This window comes from Choloepus didactylus, chromosome 17, assembly GCF_015220235.1.
Source record: "Choloepus didactylus isolate mChoDid1 chromosome 17, mChoDid1.pri, whole genome shotgun sequence".
Taxonomy (NCBI): domain Eukaryota; kingdom Metazoa; phylum Chordata; class Mammalia; order Pilosa; family Megalonychidae; genus Choloepus; species Choloepus didactylus.
In genome coordinates, this window is record NC_051323.1 from 20486013 (window position 1) to 20512651 (window position 26639).

Here is a 26639-nt window from a genome sequence, read left to right on the forward strand (position 1 = left end):
GCCCAGGGCCCCCACCTCGTTGAACAACGGGCTGTTTCCCTTGTGGATCCGCGTCCGCTTGGTCTGCCCGGCGGCGGTGACCTTGACCACGGGCCTGATGTTCACCCCCGGGAGCTGGCGCCCCTCGATCACCTGGACCCTGATCTGAAAGCAGGAGGGGCGTGAGCTGGGGAGGGGAAGGGCTGGGTGGGAGGCCAGGAAGGAGCCACCCCCACCCACCCCCGGCCCAAGAGAGTCCGAATCTCAGGGACCCTCCTCACTGCTGGCTTAGGGTACTAAAGAGGAATCCATTGGGGCATTTCCCCAAGGTCCCTTTCATCTAAAAATCCCATCGTTCCATATCAGAACTACCAGGCTGCCCCGAGGAGGCTACCACCACTGGACCCCAGCAGTGGGTCAGGACCCACCCCCAGTTCCACTTTGCTCACCCACCGGCACAAGCCCACCCTGAGACCCCTTCAATGCTGACGTCTTTAAGCAGCTTTAATATTCTTTACTGATAATTCCCTCACAGGCCAAACATACAGACACCATAGATACTCTTTATTCTTTACATTAAAGATAATGCATCCTCACATTCTGAGAGGCAAAAACTAAGAATTTTCTTCATTGAACTTTAAGTAAATGAAGATTTCAAGAACACCTGTGTTGCCAGATGTCAGGCAAATATGAAAGTGATTTTCATAGCAAAATAACATGTTAACTGGTTCGAATTTCCAATCAGCGGTTATTTATTTATAAACCAACTCTCTTAAAAAATATAGTATAGTAGGGAAGGATATGTTATTAATAACAATTAGAAGGTTGTGAGTGATTTTTTTTATTCTCTTCATTTTGCTGTATTCTCTACAATAAATATGTATTACTTTTATAATGAGAAAAAAAAGGCAGTAAGAACATGTCTTAACAATAACAGATGGAAATTAGAAATTTGTTCCTCCGGGCAAATGCAGTGCTTATAGCTGAAATTTTTGCTTAAAGAGCCATGATTTGGAGCTGAAATACATTTTTATGATTTGTTGCACTTAATATATAGTTTCCTGTTTTTAGTTTTAAAAGTAGAATTGAGGAATTAAAACTCACTAGAAGTGGGAAATTCTATAGAAAAGAAAAAAATATGCAAAGGACCAAACTTAAAAGGCAGTAAATGGGATGGATTTCTGGATAAAAATATGCCAAAAGATTAATACTAATGGTTTTATTCTGCAAAGAGCTTGAACAAATTCAATTTCAGAAAAATCCACAGTTACAAAGAGGGGAGTGGATATAGGAAGAACTTCTTTGATTTGGGGATTGTATTAACATGTGGATTTTGATTGAGCAGGTCTGAGGCAGGCCCTGAGATTCTGCATTTCTAACAAGCTTCTAGGTAATGTCAAGGCTGTTGATACAGGAACCAAGGAGCAGGGAGCTAGATAGATGGATAAACCCTTGTTAGGAAAAGAGATGCAAGGATATGCTGTATCTCTGCAATGACGCTTATTTTCTTTCTCCTTTTTTTTTTTTTTTTTTTTTTTGGTAATGCAAACCCCTAAGACTCATGGGGCTGGGAAGGGCTGTTCTGTGGCCCAAGATGTGACCTCCCTGTTAAGCATCTTCCCAGACCCCAGGAGAACCACAGCCTCCGCCTGGGAGGACTCCTCAGCATCTCCCAGCATCTTCTGAGCAGGAGCTCAGCATTAGCAGCTATGGGTTGGCCACAGGAGCAGAGCGGGGTCAGAGAGCACCCAGCCCGTCACCTGGAAGTCCTGCGGTTTGTCTGACAGCAGCTTTCTGGGTGCACTCCTCTTCCTCTTGCTCCCGGGGTGGTACGGAGGAGGATGGGAAGGTGGCTTCTTGGGGGTGGCGGGCGCCCCCGGGCCTGGGGCTCCACCGGGCTCCAGGAATGGCTCTGCCTCATCTCCCGTGAGCCCCTGGTCCTCGGTGTCCTCCTCTCCACCTGTGTCTGGGAGGAGAGGGTGCTGGTGAGGGCTGGGTCCTCGGGCCCACTCTTGGCACCCAACCCAGCGGATGCCCGAACCCTGCAATGGATGCTCCGCCCCCCCTGCCCTTCTCCCTTGCCCAGGGGTTGAACCAGGGTGGATGATGGCGAGAGAGGGGCAGCTTCGAGCAGCTGAGACTTGAGGCAGTCAGTCCAGTTAGTCAACAGGAAGAAAACAGAGAATGGCCCCAGCCCCCCTCGCCGCCCAGGTACCACAGGATGAGTCCTGGGGCCACCTGGGCCCACCAGGGAGCTGACAAGGCAGCTAGTGAGACGGTTACGGGTGGTGGGATGGGGAAGCCCTGGCCGAGTCTCACCCGTGGGAGCCAGCCACTTCTTTCCGGAGTACCTCGTGTCTATGGTGCTGTCACTAAGCAGGGACCAAGTCTCGGCCTGGCTCTGTCCCCCACCTGGACAGGGCACAGCCCGGCAGGGGCAGGGGGCAGCTGGAGTCAGGAAGGCCAATTTACTGCCCCCACCACCACCAATGCCAACCCAACCCTGCTTTTCCTGCCCACCCCAGCCTGGCACAAAGCTCTGAAAGAGCTGCCGTGTCTGTCAGTGACGGTGGACAGACCTCCCAGGCAGGGCTGGGAACTGGTCACCTTCAGAGCTTCCCAGATTCTGTCAGACCCACTTCAGCGTGGTCCCAGCGCGCTGGGGGCTCCACCCTCCCTACCCTCCCTCCAACCCTAGTCCAGCTCAGCATTTCCTGGTTACCCTCCTCAAGACTGATCTCCCCCATCTCTAAATTTGGACAGGGCTGAACCCCAACACAATGGGCCCTGCTCTGCCTCCCTTCCCAGCACAGAACTTCACATGGGGCTGGGCACCAGGGCAGGCGTAGGGCAGCTGTCAGGTTTTAATGCTGAGTTTGCCTCCAGCTCCCTTCACCATGATAGGAATTCTAGAATCTAATCCATGGACAAGTCCCCATCTGGCCCATCTGTGCAGCCTTTCTCCCCACCCCAGAGGGCTGGACAATGTGGAGGCAGTGCCAGGCCCCCTGCCCAGGCCTCCACTGGCTAAAGCACACCGGGCTGGGTCCTCACTTGACAAGCTGGCTTGGCAAGGAGAATGAAGAGAGCTGATGGCAACCTCAGGACTTAGCGTATTCAGCCTCTCCATTTCACAAATGATAAACCATCAGCTCAGAGAGGGAGAGTGGCTGGCCCAAAGTCACACAGCTACTTGGGGTCAAAGGCAAGACTGGAACCCATGTTCAGCCCAGGGCCTTGCTGGGTGCAGAGCCCCGAGTTGTGCAATGCGGAGGGCAGGGAAGTGTTTGGGGACTGGGTAGTGCCTCAGGTACCCTCAGGAACAAACCCCATCCCAGCCCAGGCATATCTTCTAAAGCAGCCAGCCACCCTTGGGCTGCCCAGTGCAGAGCACCCAGCCGGGAACCAGACAACCGGAACTGGAATGGCACCCTTACATGAATCCCACGGCTCTGAAGGGACATGCCTGCTCCCCTTCTTTCTGCATGGCACTCCTTTCTGCCTTGAAGGCAGCTCTCAGGGCTCCCCAACCACCCCCTGTCCTCTCTTCTCCAGGCCTGAGCAGCCTGGGTCATGTACCACTGATGGGCTTCTCGCTAGGGTCCCCACCAGGGTGAGGGTGGGCTCCTCACCAGCTACCACATCCGAGTCAGGCAGAGTCGGGGAGGGTTCCAGAGGGTTGGGGGGCGGGAACAGGGGCACAGCTCCGGGGAGCGGTGTGTAGGACACCTGCAGGACAAGCGAGGCCTGGAAGAGATGGGGGTGGAGGACAGCAGGTTAGTGCATTGGCCTCAGATCACTGGCTTCCAGCACCCTCTCTGTCAGCTGCATCCCTCCCCCCAAGGAATGTGGCTCCAGCAGGGATCACTGTCAGCAGGGTCAGGTGCATAGAATCACAAGTCAGGTTTGAATCTCAGTCTCACCACTAAGGAGCTGTGTGACCTTGGGCAAGAAACGTAACCTCTCTGTGCTTCACTTTCCTCATGCATAAAGTGGGGGTAGTGAATAGCAATATCCCCTTCATCTTAGGGTTAAAATGAGGATTAAATTAGTTGATAGACTATACTGTAAGTGTCTAGAAGTGAATCAGGGATCTAAACTCCCCTGCAGGATTTCTGAACTCTCAAACAAGGCCCCTCTTTGGGGAAATGTCCCCTTGGTCACTGTGCTCAGCCAAGGGCCTTCCCCTGCTTTCTGCACAGACAATTCAGTTTTGCTCTGCTCAGGCCACAGCTCACACTGAGAGGGTCTCAGAGAGCCACTTGCCTCTCTGAATTCTCTTCCCTCCTAGAAGCAGCCCTTCCCCCTCCCTCACCCCCAGGCTGCTCCAGCTTTGACCATCCACAAGGAGAGTGACTGGTGACACCATTCACATGGAAAGGGGACGGCTGCCTCGGGCTCCCACCCTGGTCCCCAGCACGAGACCAGCAGTGCTGAAAGGAGCACTGAGCCTGAAGAAAAGGTACCGGTTCCGCCCAATCAAGAAGGCAGAGTGAGATGCTTCAGGGCTCCGTCCTCCCACAGAAGCTTTGGACAACCAGCAAGGACTGGCAGAAACATCTTTCTCAAAGCTCCAGGAAACAGGTCACGGCTTACAGAAACAGGGCAAGCGCCAAATCAAGAAAAACACATCTTAAAAGCAGTAGGATCTCATGGCGCCCTATCTGGCCCCACTCCCATCCCCTCACCAGTTCGGCACAGAACGGACCCACGATCCCAGTGTGGGTCCCTAGTCCTGGTTCTGGAGGGAGCAGAGTAACCCTCCTGCACATACTGGGAGCAAGTATGTCTGGCACAGTCTGGCTCGTGGCATCCTGAGGGACTGAACAAGGTCGCCCATCGCAGGCTCGCCACGACAGGACGTGCCCTGCATGTAGAAGGCAGCTCAGAGAGCTCTCCCACAGAACACCTGAGGAGCAGTCAAGTTGTGGCTGCCTGGGGCAAGGGGCTGCTGGCTGTAGGACATACAGTGCAGTGCCCAGGACCGTGAGGAAACTGTTTCCTAGGAAAGAGGGGACATTTGTACCGGTGGATAGGGAAATTCCTAGGGCCAAATGTGTATGTCCAAGACAAAACTCATGTGCAAAAAGGATCAGGGAGGCCCCTATGCTTTGGCCTGGAGCTATTCTCTAAACTCATTGTATGGATCAGCCCTGAAGGACAGCACTTGCACAGGTCAATCTGCAAAGACTGGGAAAGGTATTTTTTTTTCTTTCTTTCTTTCTTTCTTTCTTTCTTTCTTTCTTTAGCACCTGGCATGCAAGGAAAGCTCTATCACAACACTAGCTGGATACAAACTCTAGGAACAGACACCTCAGAGTCTAAACTCCAGTGATGACACATTAAAATATCAAAATGTCTAGGTTTCAACAAAAGATTTAAAAACATACAAAGATATAGGAAGCAATGGCCCAGGGAAAGGAGAAGATTAACACATTAAAAACCATCAATGAGAAGACCAGACCTGGGACATACCAGACAGACACTTTTTTAAATGGTCTTAAATATATTCAAAGAGATAAAGGAAAACATGGACAAAGAACTAAAGGAAATCAGGGAAACAAAAGATGAACACAAAGAGTATCAATAGAGAGATGAAAATTATGAAAAGGAAACAAACAGAGCTGAAGACAACAATAACAGAAATTTAAAATTCCCTAGAGGGATTTGTGCTGGTTTTTGTATATATTATGTGCCCCAGAAAAAGCCATATTCTTTAATGCAATCTTGTGGGGGCAGATTAGGTTGGAAACCATTGGTTCAGTGTTTCCATGGAGGTGTGACCACGCCCATTCAGCGTGGGCCTTGGTTAGTTTACTAGAGCCTTATAAAAGCTCAGAAAGAAGGAGCTCACAGCTAGCTAGAGCTGAGACAGACATTTTGAAGAAGGCCACTGGAAGCTGATGCAGACATTTTGGAGAACACCATTTTGAAACGCAACATGGGAGCAAGCAGACGCCAGCCACGTGCCTTCCCAGCTAACAGAGGTTTTCTGGATGCCATTGGCCATCCTCCAGTGAAGGTACCTGATTGTTTATGTGTTACCTTGGAAACTTTATGGCCTTAAGACTGTAACTGTGTAACCAAATAAACCCCCTTTTATAAAAGTCACTCCGTTTCTGGTGTTTTGCATTCCGGCAGTATTAGCAAACCGGAACAAGGTTTAACAGCAGGTTGGGCCTAGCAGAATTAAAACTCAATGAACTTGAAGATAAGACAACTGAAATCATCCAGTCTGAGGAGAAGAAAGAAGAAAGAATGAAGAAAAGTGAACAGAGCCTGAAGAACCTGTGGGGACACACCATCAAGCATGCCAATATATGCACTGTGGGAGTCCCAGAAGGAGAAAAAAGAGAGAAGCTGGCAGAGAGAATATTCAAATAAATAATGGCAGAAAACTTCCCAAATTTAATGAAAGACATGAATATAACTCAAGATGCTCATTGACCTCCAAATAGAAAAAAAAACAAATAGACTCACACTGTGGCATATTATAATCAAAATATCAAATGCTAAGGCAAAGAGAGAATTCTGAAAGCTGCAAGAGAGGATTCTGTTTTGTTTTAAATAATAGGTACTGCTTCAGCAGGCTTCCAAGATTTGCAGCTCCTGGACAGTGGGGAACTGGCTGAGCCATTCCTAGCTTCCACAGGTCCAGCAACCTCCCAGGACAGCCTTATTTCCCTATTTTATTATTTTGTTATTATCAAAGTAATACATGCTATACTGAAGAAAGTTTGGAAAGTACAAAAACCTTTAAAATGAAAACAATGCAAAAGAAAGCCAATTGCCCACAATTCTACTACAATTCACATTTTTATATCATTCTCTCCAATCTTTTTAAACAATCATTGAGCTGAAAGCAATGCAGTTATTTTAGATTACTTGTTTTTCTTATTCCACTGTTTGGTTATGGTTTGTTAATTTTCTTGGGGTACGGTAGGAACATGTTGGAAGCAAAGTAGATATTTTAGGTTATTTGTTTTTCTTAATCCTTTGCTTTGTTTGAAATGTGTGTTTTTGTTGTTTGTTTTTAATTTTTTGATAAAGTTTAAAAAAATTTTTTTTAAATCATTGAACAGCTCTGCTGAATATAAAATACTGTATCTTACACTTTTTTTCACTTAATGTTAGCTATTCCACTTTGCAAATGCTGCCATTTGCAAAACACCAGAAAATGGATCGGCTATTAGAAAGGGGGTTTATTTGGTTACACAGTTACAGTCTTAGGCCATAAAGTGTCCAAGGTCAGGCATCAACAATCCGGTACCTTCATTGGAGAAAGGTCATTGGCATCAGAAAACCTCTGTTAGCTGGGAAGGCATGTGGCTGGCGTCTGCCTGCTCCCAGGTTGCGTTTCAAAATGGAGTTCTCCAAAGTGTTGCTCTTGGGGGTGTTTTGTCCTCTCTTAGCTGCAGCTCCTCTTCAAAATGTCACTCTCAGTTGCTCTGAGCTCCTTCTGTCTGTGAACTCTTTTTATAGGACTCCAGTAATTTAATAAAAAGACTCACCCTGAATGGGTGGGGTAATTATCCAATCAAAGGTCTTGCCCAGTTGATTGAGTCACATCTCCATGGAAACAATTAAGGATCCCAACCTAATCAACACTAATACATCTGCCCCCACAAAACTGCATCAAATATAACGGCGTTTTGGGGGGCATAATACACCCAAACTGGCACATTACCATTTCCCCAGATTTTGACAAGCCCTTTATAAACATCATTTTTAATGACTGCATAATATTTCTGTGAGTGGTTCTAGTGTAACTCACTGGATATCTCTACTGAGTTATATTAAGGATGTTCACAAACGTTTTATCACAACAAAGCTAAAATGATTATCCTTGGACTGAAACTCCTTTTTGTTTATTTTGCCTGTCTGAATATTTTGCTGGTATCTGGGAAGAGTTGCTAGTCCTTGCCATGTTGCTGCCCAGAAACTCCTGGAGCAAACGCTGGTTCCCAAATAGAAGGAGCTGAAGGTTCCAGACACATCCAGACCTCGGGCCTAAAGCCTCCCGGGTTAGGGCTCCCCAAGCCCAAGGCGGGCAGCCAGGCTGGGAGAAAGGAGGGGCTCAGGGCACAGAAGAAGGAGTCAGAGCCAGAGCCAACTCAGCCTCCCAGGAGACCCTGGGAGGGGCCCCAGGAGGCCACTGAGCCCTGAAGCCCAGGATCCGGGACACTGCCTCAACCAGCACCGCGAGGCCCCGAACCGCCACCAGGGGTCGCCATGTGAGCAGCCGGCCGAGGCTCCCAGCTCGCTACGCTCCAGCAACCTGGAGAAGGGGAAAGAACAGCGTCTCCGGGCGATTCCAGTTCAGCAGTGTGGGGTGCATTTTTTGGTTTTGTTTGTTTTGTTTTGTTGTTTTGTTTGATTGTTTGTTTATTTGGGGGGGGTGCATTTTACTGTGATGGGGCTTCTCTCCATTTCATCAGAAAGCAAGTCGGGCTCTTTAGAGAAATAACTAATTTCAGGGCCAAGGCAGGAAAGGCACAAGATGAGCCTGGAAAATTGTTTGGTGCCAGAAAGAAAGGAAGTGCTCGAGCATGACAGAAAGATGTCAGAAGGATGCAGAAGGCCCACTGGCAAAATGTGGAACAATTTAAACATTTTTTTAAAAATGAAAGTGAAAGATTAAACCATTGAATAAAATAGGAATACCTGAATCCATATTGATAAATAAATACATTTTTCCTTACAGTGGGATGCCAATTGACTAATGCAGGAAAAAAAATAACTGATTTAGAACGTCAGCATTTCGTAACAATCAAAAATAACAATTCAACCAAGGAACAACAACAGATATTAAAATTCATGGGTAAAAGTTGGATGAACAACAGGATACTTACAAACCCCACAAAATTCTTACTGATTAGAAAGGGGAAAAGTTATTTTATAGTGGAGAAACCCAGCAAATTCTACCTTAAGCAAATGATCAAGGTGGATATCATGGTAACAGAACAAAACAAAACCGTACCACCCAAGAGGACATAGTGAGGTCAACACGGCATCACTTGTGTTATATCCATGTCAAAGTGAATAACCTAAATCTAATCTCAAGAAAACAGCAGACAAACCCAAATTGAGGGACCGTCTACAAAATAATTGGCCTGTATTTCCAAATATGTCAAGGTCACAAGGTTATAAAAGTCAAAGAAAAACCAAGAAAATATCTCAGATGGAAAAAGACTAAAGAGACAGACTGATTACATGAAATACATGATCCTCAATTGAATCTTTTTGTTATAAAAGACACTGTTGAAAACATTGATGAAACTTTGATGGGGTCTGTGGATTAGATAATAGTATTGTATCAAGGTTAATTTCCTCATTTGGAAGGTTGTGTCGTGGCTATTTACGAGAATGTCCTTAATCCTAGAAAATACACACTAAAGTTTGAGATGACAGGCCAGCAGGTTGGCAACTTACTCACAAATGGTTTAGGACAAAATATATTCTTTGTACTATTCTTGCAACTTTTCTGTGAATCTTACATTTCAAAAGAAAAGGTACAAAAGAAAATCTGAGAAATCTGCTTCTACTATAACCACAGACACCTTGCTCAGCAGAGACAAATAAAGCCTCCCCTCACTCATGCTGATCCCCACCCTCTAGGAGTAATCTGGGGTCAGGACCAGCCATATAATTTGCAGACCCAGGGCAGAAAGGAAATACAGGGTCCCTTGCTCAAAAAGTATTAATTTCAAAACAGCAACAACAGAACATTAAAACAAACCCTAGGCCTTGTGTGACCACACGTGGAGTTGGCCCTGTGTGGGGTGTTTCCCTGAGTCAGGCCTGCATCTGAAAGATGGGAAGTGGAAGCCCTCTTTAACATATCTGACCTGAACCATTTGTTCATTAATTTTTTCATTCCTTCTACATACATATCAAGCACCTGCTATGAGCCAAGCACTGTTCAAGATACTGGGGAAACTTCCATGAACAAAACAAACGCGCCTGCCCCATGGCACTGGCATCCTGGCAGAGTAGACAGACAATAAATCATAAATGAAATACATATATACATTATATAGTATGTTAGAAAGAAAACAAAAAGTAATCCAGGGTAAGAGATATCAGGAGGGTGGGAGGGGGTGAAGTTGACCATATTAAATCAGGTGGTCTAAGTGGACCCCAGTGAGGTAAGGAGATTTGTGCAAAATCTTGAAGAGGGCATCCTCCTTGGCTACTCTTCTGCCCTTTCAGGTCCTGGGTTCATCTTCACTTGGTGACTGGGATCTCCCAACCCTGGGGCCAGCGAGGTGATCGCCCCACATGCCCACCTCCTGCACACCACTTCTGGTATACCGTCTCTGTGAAGACGTGGAGCGGCAGGAGTGTAACTACACCAGGCCATGGCCAGGGTGACAGCAGCGAGGAACAGGGGCTCAGGAGCAGGCCTCACAAGAAGCCAGGATGGAGCAGCAGCCCCAGATTCCAGGCAGCCCTCCCTGGGACAACCTCTAGAACAGGGTCAAGGGTAAGATGCGGCCCTGAGCTGACGCAGGGGTGGATGGCAGAATCTTCAAACCCCTCGCAGGAAATCCGGGGCCTCTGCAGAGCATCTTGTGCCTACCTCCAGTCCCTGCCCCCAACAGGCAGTGGCCCCTTGGCTACCCTGACCCCACCACTCCACTGGATTTCATATGTTCTCATCAACAGAGAGTTTCCTTCTCTGATACGACTCTGGCTTCTAAGGCTGGGGCAGATTCCACCCATCTTCCTCAAGTATCCATACCCTCATTAGTAAGCTGCTCTCAAAATACATTTTGTGAGTATCTCATTTGTTTCCTACATGTGTGAGCAGCACCTCCATGGGTCTAGAAGCTTCTCCAGGATGGGGGCCAGTGTTCCCTATCAGACCTTTTTAAGTTTCCTGAGGGTAGAGCTGGCGTCTCCCCACAGCTCAGACCCACCCTAGCATATCTGCAGGGACTTGGGTCCATGGCCCAGGCTGAAGCAAGGCCCCCCAGCCTCCCCACCTCCTCCCCTCAGTCCTTCCAGGGTTTCCTAAGGACTCAAAAGCCCCATCTTCCCTCCCATCCCTCCATCAGCAGGGCCCTTTGGCCCTCGGAGGGAATCCAAGCTGCAACCAAGTGACATGTCCCAAGGGCCCAGCCCAGAAACTGGGCCTTGGCAAACAGCCTGGGAGAATCCTCAGCTTCTGAGCGGGGCTCCCCGTTCCTTCGGAGCACACCCCATTTCCTGTGCCTCCCACTGCAGTGCAGCCAGCCCTAAGCCCCAGGCAGGAAGGGCCAGCTAAGAGGGTCCTGGGGCCTGCCTGTGGCTGTACTGTGACTTAGTGCTCAGGTCTGAGTCTGGCCCTAGACCCTCTCCACAGGCCAGAGCTGCTTCCTGGGAGCAGAGAGGGAGACCCCACCTCTCCTAGCCCATGCTCAGCCTGGGGGCTAAACTTAACAGGATCCAGCCCTCCTCCTCCATCTGCCCTCACACCCTTCTCAGAGACACGCTTGGTGAATGCACGTAGGGTCCGAGCAGGCAGGCTCACAGATGGTGAACATGGAGCCCTGACAGCAGAATTCTGGACAGAGCACGGGAATAAGAAGGAAAAGGAGGAGAGAAGAGGCATCCAGGGGGTGGCCACCAGCCTGGCTGAGCCCCAGGGACAGGGGCTGGGTGCGAAAAGCTCTGTCTCGGCAGCAGGATGGGCCTTTGAACTTGGAGATGAGCAGGTGTAGAAAGCACCAGGGTCATGGATGCAGAGAAGGCTGGATGGAGAGAGATTTGAGCAGCTCAGCAAGGAAGTGAGAAGCCCCGGCTGGAGGCCTTGGGGCCAGTGCACGGGCAGAGGAGGCAGCTTCATTCCTGAGATGCGACCAAGGGCAAAGCTGCCAGACGCCAGTAACCCTCCACTGGTGCCCTCCTCCTTCACGGCAGTCCCAGAAGGCCTTGCGTTCTCCTTGAGTCCTCCTCGAGCGGTAGGAGACTAGAGAGCTCAAGGGGAGGACGCAGGAATTCGCGAAGTGCTGGGGAAGGGGGTTCAGTGACTGCCGCTCTGAGCCAGAATGTCCTAACAGTGGTGCTGTCCAAAAAGGAAGGCATCCTCCCAGGGAGCGGGCATCTCCCATCAGGCAAACAGCCATCGCTGGCCCAAGGGAGCCAACTCCAGCCTCGGGAGCCCTGCGAGCTGGGTGCACGTGAGGCCCTTCCACCCCCGTGCTCCCCTGACTCGTGTCCCCATGACACCTCCTTTCTCCAGGTCTCTGTACATAGGTGTGAGTCCTCTCAGAGCCGTGCCCAGGTGGGCCACTTCCTGATGCCCCCAGCCAGTGAAGGGCCCCCTCCTTACACACACACACACACACACACACACACACACCACACACACACACACACACACACAGAGCTGGTCTGAGAGAACTCAGATCCCCCCAGGCCCAGTGGGGAGGAAGTATTTCCAAATCGATGGATGTTTGTGCATCCTGGGGGTGGGACTGACCCAGAAGGAAGGTCAGGAATTCTATGGACCAGGAAGAAAGACCTCTTCGGAGTATATTTAGCTCACTAAAAATAACCGGAGGCCAGAGGAGAGGGCCGGGAATTGTCTGCTAGAGCTGGGGGAGCACCGGGAAGGCTGCGGGATGGGCAGGAAGGACAACGGTAGGTCCCAGAGGGCAGAGGAGGGGATGTCTGTCTCCCGTCCCTTGTGATCTGTGACCCACAGGCCTCAGATATTCCGAATCTGGAGAAGGGGGCTAGGCAGCGAGGGGGTCTGCCGGGGAGATGGGGGAAGCCACAGCCGAGGCTGTCAGGGAAGCTGGGGAAGACACGGGGTTCTACTGAAAATCCAATCCCAGCAGGCGATCGTGCCTCCCTCCAAGCCAGGTAGGGGTCCGGGACAGGCAGGATAAGACCCCAGGTCAGGCCGAGCTGGTGTGGGGCCAGGCTGACCCCAGGGAGAGTGGAGCGCGGCTCCGGGGCCCTGTGGCCTGAGCCACGGGGAGGGCCAGGCCTGCTCTCTGGGGGCTGGAAAGGCAGGGCCCAGGGCGGGAGCCTCGGAGCAGAAACTGGCCTTCACAGAGGCCGGTGGGCACTTACCCCCGTGGGCTGCTTCTTGGCGTCCAGCAGGGGGGCATTGAAGCTGGCAGACAGACTGGGGGTGGCGAGGACCTCCCGAAGCGGGACATTGGCTTCCCCCAGGAACCTGAGAAGAGAGAAAAGGAGGAGGTAGGAAAACAGCCTAATGCTCACTGGCTCTCCCCCTGCCAGGCCCTCACACAGAGACGGGGCTGAGGTGCCTAGAACACCACAGCCTCCGCAACAGACCCCTCAAGGGCTCCCCGGCACCACGACCCCTTTCTGCTCCCCCCCACCCCCGAGGCCCAGTCCTGCCACCCCTGTCGGACCGTGCGCTCCCACTAAAGGGCTGTCTCCCCCCGCCGGAACCTCGACAATCCACCCGATCAGCGTTTCCGAAGGCCGGGCAGGGCCTCCGCCATCCGACCTGCCCCTGAGCCTCAGCAGATCCTGTGACCGAGGCCGCACAGGCTGTGTCCACTGGTCGGTTCCCCAGAACCCGGCGAGCAATGATCATAAATGAAAAACAGAGCAGTCTGCCGGCATCCAGGGACCCAGTACATTCCCGTTGGGCACGAAGCCTTGTTGGCACAGTTCACGGCCACAGGTGTGCTCTTATTATTTGCTTCTTAACTTTTTCCATGATTGATAAACAATGCACCTGTCAATTGGAACCACTTTTTTCTGGTCTCTGTGACAGCTGATTGGAATATGGGTTTTTATAACCCTATGGAGTAAAACTGCCAACACAACTGCCTATGTCAGCTTCTCGGCTCTAAAAGCCCTCGGTTTCCATCCCTCTGGGAACCAGCTCACTGTCACCGTGCAGGTTCCCTGGGGCTAGCAACATAGTAAATGCGATGTGCTCAATCAAGTTCAATTTGCCTAACAATGTTTTTTTAAGAAAGGGCTAAAAGGAGAGATGTTCACTAATATTCACTCCAGGCATCCTGTTTTCTAGAATTAGGGCTGATTTATTTTCTGTTCCTTTGCATCATGGAGCAGGTTTTGCACAGCAGCTGACAAAGCTGGGGCCTCTGGGGTCAGAGTGGACCCCATGTCTCCATCCCAGGGCCAGTGCAGGGTCCCACCCAGGGATCCACCTGTCACCGATGTGTCAACTGAACTGTGTCCTCAGGATCCAGACCATGCCAAAAAGACCAAAAGGTCCATGAACCAGGCAACATCAGAGATCAGAGAGACCCTGTCCTTCATGGGGAAACTGCGGCCGCAGCCAATGGCTGGGCCAGGCCTGGAACTCCAGCCTCTGTATTCCCAGTGGCAAGTCCCAGGCTCTCGGAGGCTTTTAGCTAGGGGATGGGGAGGCAGGGCCAGGCCAGCAGGTGACAGAGGGGACAGCAGGCCTGGTGGTCCAGACAGCTGTACGGAGTGGTCCAGGCACCAGCCGGGAGCCAAAGAGGCCAGACCAGGGGGCACAGAGAGAAACTAGGCGCCCGCCACTGCCTCTACCGCCACCTCCTTCTCCCCCCCCCCAGCTTGTCCCTTTTGGGCAGCCCAGCACTCCCAGCCCAAGACCCTGGAAAATTCCCGGAAGTGGGGCAGGAACAATGGGCGGAAATGCAGAAGGAAGTGCTGGCCCTACCCCTGTCAGCCCAGGCACCTCCAACCCAAGGATTGACTTGTTATTTCCTTAAATAAATTTCCAGCCACGACAGAGGCGCTGGGGCCGGTCACTCCAGGAGCTGGGTGGTCTCTGTGCCAAAGCCTGAGGAGCAGGCTGTGGGGACGGGGTCATGCGGGTCAGAGAGAGCCAACGTCCCACCAGTGGGCAGCGGGGAGAACCACTCAGAGAGGGGCGGCTGCGTCACCGAGAAGCTGGGACTTAGGGGATGATTATGATGACTGAATCATTATTTACTTTCTGGTATATTAGAGTAGACAGAGGGAAATACCTGAAATCTCTGAACTGTAATCCCGCTGCCTTCATCTCTGATAATGATGGTATAGGCTTTATCTTGTGCCCTTGTGATTGTAAAAACCTTATGACTGACTTTCACTTGTACCCATTTTATTAGGTTTTTCGACTTTGGAGTCTTGTGATCACTAAAGACAGCCCCTAATATTTATTAATGAAGTGTACTGGGTCAGCTCAGAACCAATCCACCCCAAATCCAAAGTTATCTTGATAACCGAAGCTGGATCTAACCAAAATGGGCCCACATGACATGCGCAATAGCTTAGACTTTAACCTATAAGTGACCTATACTTCACTGTAATACTAAAAATCACTCCCTTCATCATATTAAGGCTGCCGTTTTCTTACATACGTTCTGTGACTAAGCATGTAATCAATCTGCACATGCTCAATAATTAGATCACGTCTAATTACATCATCTGGGGCCATTGTGCTCATCATCCTAAAACTTGCCCATCTTCTGATACTATAAAGCTATCAGAATTACTGCAATTCAGAGAGACAGATTTTTAAGCCGATAGACCATCTGATCGCCTGTTTCACACCTAGCAATAAACGCTTTCTCTCTTTGAAACCCCCGTGTCTCAGGAATTGGTCACTTGAGCATATCAGGCAGAGAATCCACCACCTTTGTCCGGTATCAGCTAGAGGAGCCACAGAGAGTCTCCCTAGGGTGGCAGGGGTTGGAGAGAGGGTCTGAGGCTTGAAGGGCCCCTGGAAACCCCACGGCCACTCTTGACTCATTCTTCCACAGACGATGGAGGGAGTGAGTGAGGCCCCTGAGGAGACGCCACCTGGGGTGGATGCAGCCACAGGAGATGGAGACTGAGGCACAGCCCTGGGCCCCGGTGTCCTCAGCTCACATGCAGGCAGCACCATCAGGGGCCATGCACGGCAGACAGGTTTCAGCAGGGGTCCCATGAGGCACGGAGGGGTCTGGGGGATCCTGCACAGGCCCCTGGTTGCCTCGGAGCCTGCTCTGAGCATGTGCTGAGCCTGGAGGGTTGGAAGGAAATCCCCTGTGGGTTCTGGGTCATCCCCTCGCCCACTACTGGCAGAGAAATGTCACTGACTCTCCCAGCCCCTCCAGGCTTGGTCACCTCCCAGAGCTCCACTATGTTCTGGAGCCACGGGAACGTGGGGGCAGGAGAGGCGTGGGGCTGAAAGAAAGGCTGCCATACAGAGAACAGAAAGAGAAGTCAGGAATTGGCGTGGGGGCGGGAGGGAAGGAGAGACCAAAGCAGTTTGCATTATGACAGGGCACGCATTTTTCCTCTATGGAAAAAGAAGTAGTTCCCAATTTCATTGCCCAGTGACACCACAGCCCCACGCGGATCTCCCCTGTAAGGCACACCATAGCCTTCTTGGGCTTCCGGACAATGGACAGCGTGTCAGCACTGTGCTTGGAGTCCCATTTAAACAGCAAAATCACCAACAAAAGCACAAGAATGCAAACAACGCAGCACTAAATATGCTGCAGAAAGAACTCTTGTTTAGAGAATGAGAACTGAAACAAGAAAGCAGAGTGGCCTTGTTCAACCTCAGCTGGGAACGTGCCCGTTGGGTGATTCAAATTTTTTCAGCTCTCTGTGCAAATCCACGAATGCCCGCGAAAGTGCTGCATTGATTCAGCATTGATTTGGGGTTACAAAATAACGATTAGTGAGCAGGTGACTTTGCAAATATGGAATCTGTGAATAAAGAGGGTGGGCTGGATCCATCCTTTAAGGACCAGGAGGAAGAGCTCCAAAGTCATCCCACCTGGGTTTGAAGCCCAGCTCCACCGCTAATCCCAGCTGGCTGTACACAAGGCGCATAACTTTCCTGAAGCTGTTTCCTCATCAGTAAAAGTCATGTATTCATTCATTCTGCAAATCTACAGAGAGGCAAGCATTGCAGAGAATGAAACCGCTCACAATCCCTGCCCCACTGAAGTTCTGTGGAAATAGTGCACACCGCAGAGGGCTCCTGTAAAAACCGAGGTAACCTGTGCAATGCCCCCAAGGGCGCCTGGAGCAAGGCTGGTCCCTTCCTCCCATCCGCTCAACATCTTTTCCTTCTTTTCCTTGCATATCCGTCCCACCAAATTATGCTAAGGGTGCCATTAGCTCCTGACTTGAAGCGCTGTCAGATGGAAGGGATAATACGGCTTATTTTTTGGATCTTCCTGGTGGTAAAATAGAACCAAGACCCTCTGAATCTCCAGGAGCAAGAAGGAAGGACTTTCTAACAGAATGACCCAGCCCAGGAGGGGCTTCTTCCCTGATGCAGGAGATGAGACTCCCTAACTGGACGACCCCACAGGTCTCTTCAACTCAGAGATGCAACACTTGACTTAGGGACAGCTCGTGGGAAACTGTGTCTCTTGTCTGGCTCAAGGCATGCCAGGCCATGGAGTGAGACGAGTGTCACCATGATGGCTACTGCATCAGGCAGGAAAAGGCTCAACAGCCCAGCCGGTGCCAACCAGGAAAACCTTCTAAGGGCAACAGGAAACTTCATGGCCTGTCCTGGGAGGAGACACACATGCTCAGAGAAGGCGTAAGTCCACAGGGGGAGGCCCCCACGTGTCCTGCACAGCCCCCACTGGGCGTGCCTGGCAGCGAGGGGCAGGAAGCGAGGGGCAGCGGACATTCTCGACCCCTGAGCCCGCGCAGCCACTGGCAGCCTTCCCACCAGCATCTGACTTCCCACGGGCTGCCCCAGGGTCACTCTAAATAGTTTTCCACTTCAGTCCAGAGAAAGACAAAAGAAAAATTATTCTGAAACCCAGGGATTTTCTGGATGAAATCCAGGACAAAATACAAATCCTTGAAAATCAGGAGAAGGTCAGTGCTTCCGGGCATGCCGTGTACAATGGGACGATGAACTGTAAATATCCAGGGAGCGGGGGCTGCAAACCAGCCTTCTACAACCCTGAGGCTGAACTTATGCCCACTTTTCTCAACTCCTAACAACCACAAACCTCCACGCTGACTTTCAGGTGATGTCTGTGCACACATGCATATACAGATAGAAGTGCAGGTGCGTGAGGGAAGGACCCTGTGAGAAAGCAGCCTACAGACAGCAACCAGGGAAAAGGTATCCTCCACACCTAAGACAAAGGGTTAGCTTTCCTAATGAAGACCCAAATATACAAAATCGCCTCGAATTGGTAAGAAAAAGACAAGCACCCTCCAAACCAAGAACTGGCAACTCACAGAAGAAATACAAATAGGCAATAAATGCACGAAAAGATGCTCGATTTAACAAGTAGTCAAGAAAACACAGATTATAAGATACCATTTTTGTTGCCCAGGCACTTTTTTAGATTGTTGGGGGATATACATTAAGACAACATTTTTGAAAAGTAATTTGAAAGAATGTATGGAAATTTTCTCTACTCATGCCATTTGATCCAGTAATCCCGTGTCTAAGATCTGTCCTAAAGAATCAATAGTTCAAGGACACGAAGATGTTTGGATAAAGATGTTCACTGAACATCATCTGAGAGCAAGAAACTGGAAAGAAATGCAACACCCGTCAATTAGGGTCTGGTAGATTCTATCATGGGACACCCACCCTGCCCAAAGCCACAGTCATTTAAAAATATGCTGGGTCAACACATACTCACCTGGCAAAGTCCATGATGAAGTGACAAAAAGCAAGTGGCAGACTGATATGTAGAGCATAATTCTATTTTTGTATAAGGAAATGCATATGCAGGTATGTAAACAGACGTATGTAAACAGATGCCTGCAGATGCTTAGAAAAAGTCGAGAAAGATACACACCAAACTGTTAACAACAGAGACCTCTGGAGGGAACGGGTACATTGGTGACAGGTGGAAGAACTTACACTTTTTCCTTTATAACTTTATAAGTAATGGGGTTTACTGGTAATTTTTATTCTCTTGTACTTTTTTTCTTCTCTTAGTATTTTTTTAAACACTAAAGAGTGTGTGCGCACATATGTATGCACACTCAGAGGCAGCCATGTGTCCACCTGGGGCACACGCATGGAGTGAGGCTCACGTTTGTGCGGTCTGTGTGTGTGCACCCACATGGCTCCTGCTACACACAACAGCCTCCACAGCCTGAACTCCTTCAACATGCCAAGCACCAAGCAGGCATCTAACATACACACATTCTCTCATTTCAAACTTCACAACCACCTTGCCACACAGGTACCGCTGCTGCCATTTGGCTGGTGAGGAAACAGAGGTTCAGAGAGGTCCAAGTCACAGACAGTGCCAGGGTGGGCACTCACCAAGGGTGGGGGGGGGGTCCCTGAGGGAAGCCCCTGATCCTTGTGCTTATGGCACCACACCTGACCTGCCCAGCCCCAGGGGACAGCCTGAGGGGCCCTGGACCACCTGCCTCCTCCCAGGATGGAGCCCTCCACTCACATTAACACACTTCAGGTATGGATGACAGGCACCAACTGGCGACTCAGCCATCTCCCTCCCATGCATTCTTGCCCAAGAGGTCTAAGACTCACGATCAGCTCTGCCCTGGAAGCCCCCACGTTCCTCCAACACCCCCTACCTCCACTCTGGGGGCACCGAGCCCTACTCCAGGCTCAGAGACAGCCCCACAAAAGATAGTCACCTGTGTCAGGAAGACCCACCACATCCAAAATATCTCCTCACTAGCCTTTTGTGGGGCCTGGGCATTCACCATTGCACTTCCCTTTTTGGGCTTAGCACAGTCTAGCTCTAAAGCAGCAGCGTCCGACTCCTAAGAAGGGGCAGAACATTAAGCCACAGGCTGCCACAAACACCTCAGTGTGAATCAGCCCCTTTCAAACCACAGCTGGGTCAGCAGGACTTGGAGCAAGTGGGATAGCAGGAAGGCAACACCAGGGGATAAGAGAAAGGGGACCGACGAAAGGGAACATTTATGGAGCACCCGTTTGTGGCAGGTTCCTTAGATGTGCTTTTGCAGTTGATTTAATACTCCCTAAGAAGGAAGAAACAGAGGCTCAGGAGCTTAAGTGACCAGCTAGTTGGGACTGCAGCCTAGCTCTTCCCAAGTCCATGCTCATCCCACTGGACCAGGTCATCCAGCCCTGTGGGGTGGGGTGGGGCAGGAGCAGCTGAGGGAGAAAGGAGGAGAAGGAGCAGCAGCACCCAGGGACACTTCTGCCGGCTGCCCCCTGGGTCTGCCCAGCCTGCTGCAAGCACCAAGACTGATGACCTAGACCACTGGGAAGGGGAGGAAGGAAAAGCTCTGGGCATAGGTGACAGACCCTCAATGCCTGGGGTCCCTAAAAGACTGAGTGGATCACACTGTTCCAAGGAAAATGCTACTCAAACCAGGGAACTCCTCTACTTACAGCATCTTTAAGGCAATAATGAATAATATGCCTTAACTCGTTACTGATGTACATCAAGGTCTCCTTCTATGTTGCTTGATCAAAGCAAGGGGGGCTGGATGCATAGTCGCCCTGGGGTAGGGTTGCCCATTTAAATTTGTATTTCAGGTAGGGAACAAATGATTTTAAAATATAAGTACAGATTCTCATTTTTCATGGTAGTTATGTTTTGCAAAGTCTCCATGAACACTGAATTGAAGAGTACTGATCCACTGCTCCTACCCATTAGGTTTCTGCTAGCCTCTGGGCACAACCAATCAATATGTAACTTTGTTTTGTGTTTCTGTTTAAAGATACCTTATGTCTTTTCTCTCCTCTTTAACTGTGCATACAGAGATTGCCTAGCATGTTGTCTGTTTCACCAGCCTTTTAGACACTGACTCTATTGAACCCCATCTAACAGAATCATTGCCTTCAGAATGTTTTAAAGCAACATTTAAACATAAATTTAAAGCAAGTTTAATCATAAATCACATTAAGAGGCAAGTCACTGGAGCTCATTAAATAAGTGTTGATTCATTAACATTGAAGACGTGGCCAACCGTGCTATAACTCATTAATTGAAGCTTATCTAACACACATATTTTCTCCATAAGACACATCACAGCCTTCTTGGGTTTGGGGACACTAGACAGCACTTCAGCACTACATTTTAGGGCCATTTGAAACAGAAAAGTTGCCAATAAAAGGCACAAAAATGAATACAATGTGGCCTTAAATATGCCACAACAAGGACACTTTTTACAGGATGAGAGCTGAAACAAGAAGGCAACGCAGGCATCAGGTGACTCGAAGGTGACTTGAAGTTTTGTCTGCTCTGCACATATACATAAATGAACACAAATATTGATTTGGAGGTTACAACAAATCTTAACAGGTAGGCAAATATGCACACATGAAATCCTCAAATAATGAAGCTAGACTGTATGCCCTATGCAATATTTGGGAAATTCAAATTGAACTGGATGTCCTCTCTCCTTATTTGTTAATCTGGCCACCCCACCATGGGGCCTGAGCTACCACATGGAGGTGAGAATCAGACATTTTGACCCTGGTGTTTCAACAGGTGGACGTTTTGTCCCCATGGAGATTTTTGTTTATAGTTCCAAAACATTTAAATCAAAAATACACCTACACTAATTAATTTCTACTGGGAAGACATTTTACAAATAAAATTAACTCAGTTTAATTTAATTTGTTGATATATTTTCTATACAGTACAACTAAGTTTCTCTTTTTATCCATTCATTGTTATTTTACTGAAATTAGTTTCATGGGGAACAATTACTTCTGGTGTAAATTTCACAACACAGATTTGGTTCATAAGTCTTTTTAATTTTTAGGTCCACATCAAGCTTTATCAGATATAGCTCCTTTGCCATCTTGAGTTTCCTTTTCTGGAATTATTCCCATTAAGTCCAATTTTCCCAGGTCAGCATTTGCAGCTATCAACCAGATGCTTCAGTCAGTTTTTCATTCCTTTAACAATTTCCCCACATGCAGTTTTAGCCAGTATTATTTTGTGGTGATTATTACCAATAATTACATATGTGAGCTACTACAACAGTGACAGTATTTGTTTCTTACTGATTGTTGGGGATTGAATCATGTTCCCCACAACAGACACAATCAAGTCTTAATCCTTCCTGTGGGTGCAAACCATTTGTAAATAGGGCCTCTGAAGGTGCCATTGTTAGTAAAAGTGTGGATTAGTAAATAAGATCTTCAAAAATCCTATTTAGATGAGACCAAATTGAATCAGGGTGGGCCTTAAACTGTCCGTCTGGAGCCCTTGTAAGCAAAAGAAATTCAGACACAGTTAATCAGTAGAAACCAGACACAGGAAAAGCCAAAAGTAAGAAGCCAGAGAATGAGTCAGACGGCCAACGTGACAGAGGACCCCAAGTACTGCAGCAAGCCAGCCCCAGGCTCCTGCAGATTTCAGGGGGGAGCAAGACTTCACTTTGGACTTCCACTCTCCAAACCGTGAGACAATAAATTCTTGTTATTTAAGCCAACTTGGGTGGTATTTGTCATAGCAGCTCAGAGCAAACAAAGACAATCTATTGAAAAATTGAGAACAATTCCTTTCAGAAATGCCAGGATGGCTCTAAAGCAGCCAGTTTTCAATCCTGGGTACACAATGGAATCACCAGGGCAGTTGTAAAAATTACTGAGGGCTGCACCCCACTCCAGAGCTCCCCATTTCATCAGTTTGGTGTGCAGCCCAGACACCGGCAATTTTTAAAGCTCCCAGGTGAATCCGTTACCACTGCCCCAAAAATCCAGAGCTGCACTGTCCAACCCAGCAGCTGCTAGCCATATATAGTTACCTAGATGTAAATTTCACTTATTTAAAGAGAATGTAAAATTACACTACTCAGCACAGACTGAACATTTCCGTCATCTCAAAGTTCTGCCTGGCAGCCCTGGTCCGGAGGCTGCACCAAGAGCCTCCCAGAGTTTATAATGACTGCACAGGCCAGGTCTCAAACCAGTCCAATCAGAATCTCTGGGGTGGGACCTGGTGTACTTAAAAGCTGCCCAGGTAATTCAATTGTGTAGCCTGAATTAGGAACCACTGATCCTGAACGTTCCAGGGGTCAAAACATGTGGCCTATACAGAGGGCAGGTCAGGGATCCAGCCACCTCCCCTCCGGCTGCAGAGTAAACCTGAGGCTCTCCCAGCACCTGGGACAGGGTTCCGGCCTCCTGAAGCTGGGTTTGCCAGCGCCTCCCATTCACAGGAGCAGAGTTTCCTTTCCCGTGCATTTGACACCTGATCTACTGACCCAGAGTTGGCCCACCCTGCGGTTGGCTCAGGAAACCCTCAGGCTTAGGGATGCCCCTCGCCCAGTGGCGGGGAGGGGATGGGTGGGTGGGATGCTGAGCAGCCCTGAGGCTGTTCCCAGACAGCACTTCCCCCCCCAGGACATGGAGGGCTTCCCCGAGACCCCACTCCAGGCCAGAACAGTCTGATCTAACCAGGTCACCCCAAAACTGCCCATGGTCATCAATACCAAATTCCCCAGAAGCCACAGGGAGAGGAGAGTGGGGGTGAAGAGAGGGAAAGGGGAAGAAAGAGCAGAGAAAGAATAAAATTAGGAGAGAGGGGAGGAAGAAAAGTAAATCCAGATACACACTGAGGCAGAGGCATGGAGTGAGAGGCTATGAAGAATGAGTGAGAAACTAGCCATAGAGAGCAATTAATGCAGAGGGATCGATAACCCAATAAGAACAGATAAGCCATCATGGGTAAATTTAACATTCTGGGAAGGCCAAGGAATGACTATGGTTTGTTAATGTCTGATGGGTATGGTAGGAACAAGTTCACAGAAATGTTGCTATATTAGGTTATGTTCTTGGGGTAGAGTAGGAACATGTTGGAAGTAAAGTAGTTATCTTAGGTTAGTTGTCTTTTTCTAACTCCCTTGTTATGGTTTGTTTGAAATGTTTTTTTATTGTATCTTTTTTGGAAACAGTTAATAGTTAATTTAAAAAAAGTTAATTAAAAAAAAAAACAAAAACAAAAACAATGAAAAAAATATGCAGAGCCCCCTTGAGGAGCTGGTAGAGAATGCAGGGGTATTGGGCTCCCCCACCTCAATGGTTGCTGATGTGCTCACAAACATAGGGGACTGGTGGTTTGATGAGCTGAGCTCTCTACCACAGGATTTACCCTTGGGAAGATGGTTGCTGCAAAGGAGAGGCTAGGCCTCCCTATAATTGTGCCAAGAGCCTCCTCCCGAATGCCTCTTTCTTGCTCAGATGTGGCCTCTCTCTCTAAGCCAACTTGGCAGGTGAAATCACTGCCCTCCCCCCTACATGGGATCTGACACCCAGGGGAGGAATCTCCCTGGCAACGTGGAATATGACTCCCGGGGAGGAATCTAGACTTGGCATCGTGGGATGGAGAACATCTTCTTGACCAAAAGGGGGAAGTGAAAGGAAATGAAATAAGCTCCAGTGGCAGAGAGATTCCAAAAGGAGCTGAGAGGTCACTCTGGTGGGCACTCTTACGTACAATACAGACAATCCTTTTTAGGTTCTAATGAGTTGGAATAGCTAGCAGTAAATACCTGAAACTATCAAACTACAACCCAGAACCCACAAATCTTGAAGACGATTGTACAAAAATGTAGCTTATGAGGGGTGACAATGTGATTGGGAAAGCCATGTGGATCACACTCTCCTTTGTCCAGTGTATGGATGGATGAGTAGAAAAATGGGGGGAGGGAAGCACCCAGGGTTCTTTTCTACTTTAATTGTTCTTTTTCACTTTAATTTTTATTCTTGTTATTTTTGTGTGTGTGGTAATGAAAATGTTCAAAAATTAATTTCGGTGATGAACGCACAACTATATAATGGTACTGTGAACAACTGAATGTACGCTTTGTATGACTGTATGGTATGTGAATATATGTCAATAAAATTGAACTAAAAAAAAAAAAAAAGAATGAGTGAGACCCTTCCCCCTACGTGGAACATGACTCCCAGGGGTGTGAATCCCCCTGGCAACACAGGAAATGACTCCTGGAGATGAGCCTGGACCCAGCACTGTGGGATTGAGAGGATCTTCTTGACCAAAAGGGGGAAGAGAGATGAAGCAAAGTCGGGTTCCAGTGGCTGAGAGATTTCAAATGGAGTCGAGAGATCACTCTGGAGGGTATTTTTATGTGCTATATAGATATTCCTTTTTAGTTTTTAGTGTGCTGGAAAGGTAGAGGAAAATACCTGAAGCTGTCGAACTGTACCCCAGCGGCCCTGATTCTTGAAGATGATTGTATAACTATGTAGCTTGCACAGTCTGAGTGTGTGACTATGAAAACCTTATGGCTCACACTCCCTTTATCCAGCGTATGGACAGATGAGTGGGAAAACAGGGACAAAAATTAGATGAAGAATGGGATGAGAGGTTTAAGTATTCTTTTTTTGCTTCTCTTTTTATTTTGGAGTAAGGAAAAGTTTCAAAAATTGATTCTGGTGATGAATGCACAAATGTATGATGGTGCTATGAATAACTGATTGTACACTGAGGGTGACTGTGGGGTGTGTGAATATATCTCAATAAAACTGTGTTAAAAAAAAGTAAATGAACAATGGGGGGGGAGGAGGGGAATGGGATGTTTTGGATGCTCTTTTTATTTTAATTTTTATTTCATTTTTTGGAGTAACGAAAATGTTCAAAGATTGATTGTGGTGACGAATGCACAACTATATGACGATACTGTGAACAACTCACCGTACACTTTGAATGACTGTATGTTATGTGAATATACCTCAATAAAATTGCATTTAAAAAAAAAAAAAAGAATGAGTGAGGCATTGAGGGGAAATCTAGAAATGGACGGAACCAGAGGACCGACGCTGAGGACGAGGAAGGGGACGCAGGTGAAGGGAGAATGTGACAACTAAGGCAGGGGCCTGTCAGCCACCTCGCTGGTTAGAGAGCCAAGGACCATTAGTGAGCGCCCAGGAGACATGCCCAGGATCACCAAAATGAAGGGGGAGGCTGCTTGTTGAGCCCGTGGGATCTGAGCATTAGTCAACGTGACCTCACTGATGCCCACCAGCCCACAAGGCCGGGGATGGTCGGACAGCGGCGGTCACTGTCCTAACGGCACAGTTTTGTTCCTGTTTGCCTCCTGACCAGACTGTCACAGACTCAAGGGCAGCGAGTGGTTCAATTGAAAATGGTCCCTGAACTGAATTTACTTATTTTTTTCCTTCTGTCTTTCAAACTTTAATGTTGCATGATTCTTCTTGTGGCTTCCTGGTTTGTTTCTTACTTTTACAGCTTTGGAATTTTTAATGCATTGAACCTTTGATTGTTTTCTCACGTTTCATGTGAATGTACTCTGAGGCCTAATCAAGGGGGAAGGACAGAATCACCTTTCAGACACCCTGCCCTCCCTCCCACGGCTCCAAAGAGCTCCACCCTCACCTCTTGACATGTGAGCAAACTGCTGCTGAGACCATGTACCCCACTTCTCCTGAAATGAAGCCAAATTCCATCATTTCTACACATAACAGTGTTGTTTTACAGCCAGATTCTCCAGATATTTATGAATGTAAATTTAGATTTAGTTTAATTAAAATTTAATATTTAACAGCTAGAAATGCAAAGTTAAGAAAGATATTTGGAAAAAGAGAAAATTATATTCCAGTAGTTATAAAACAGAAGTTTCTGGCAAATTGGTGAATTTCATGAATTAGCCATTCTGCAAATTGACATTTGAGGAATCAATTTTCAGCAAACTGTCCTTGCAGTGAACTGGTCACATGGAAAAGTGAGTTTCAGGGAGCCAACTGCCCTGGAGGAGCT

The 26639-nt window shown here is 48.5% G+C and overlaps 1 protein-coding gene across 26 annotated transcripts in view; it reads right to left on the reverse strand.

Moving 5' to 3' along the window:
* The window catches only part of DYSF (dysferlin), a 227828-nt gene that overhangs the window by 169819 nt on the left and 31370 nt on the right, over nt 1-26639 (reverse strand). For 16 of the 26 annotated variants that reach the window (XM_037807433.1, XM_037807448.1, XM_037807439.1 and 13 more), the window contains 5 exons: nt 13045-13150; nt 3612-3726; nt 2299-2391; nt 1740-1945; nt 16-144 (listed from right to left, as the gene is read on the reverse strand). In XM_037807433.1, the coding sequence (XP_037663361.1) occupies nt 16-144; nt 1740-1945; nt 2299-2391; nt 3612-3726; nt 13045-13150 (649 nt within the window). The remainder of the gene's footprint in view (nt 1-15; nt 145-1739; nt 1946-2298; nt 2392-3611; nt 3727-13044; nt 13151-26639) is intronic. The other 10 variants (XM_037807457.1, XM_037807450.1, XM_037807452.1 and 7 more) reach the window with 1 other exon arrangement.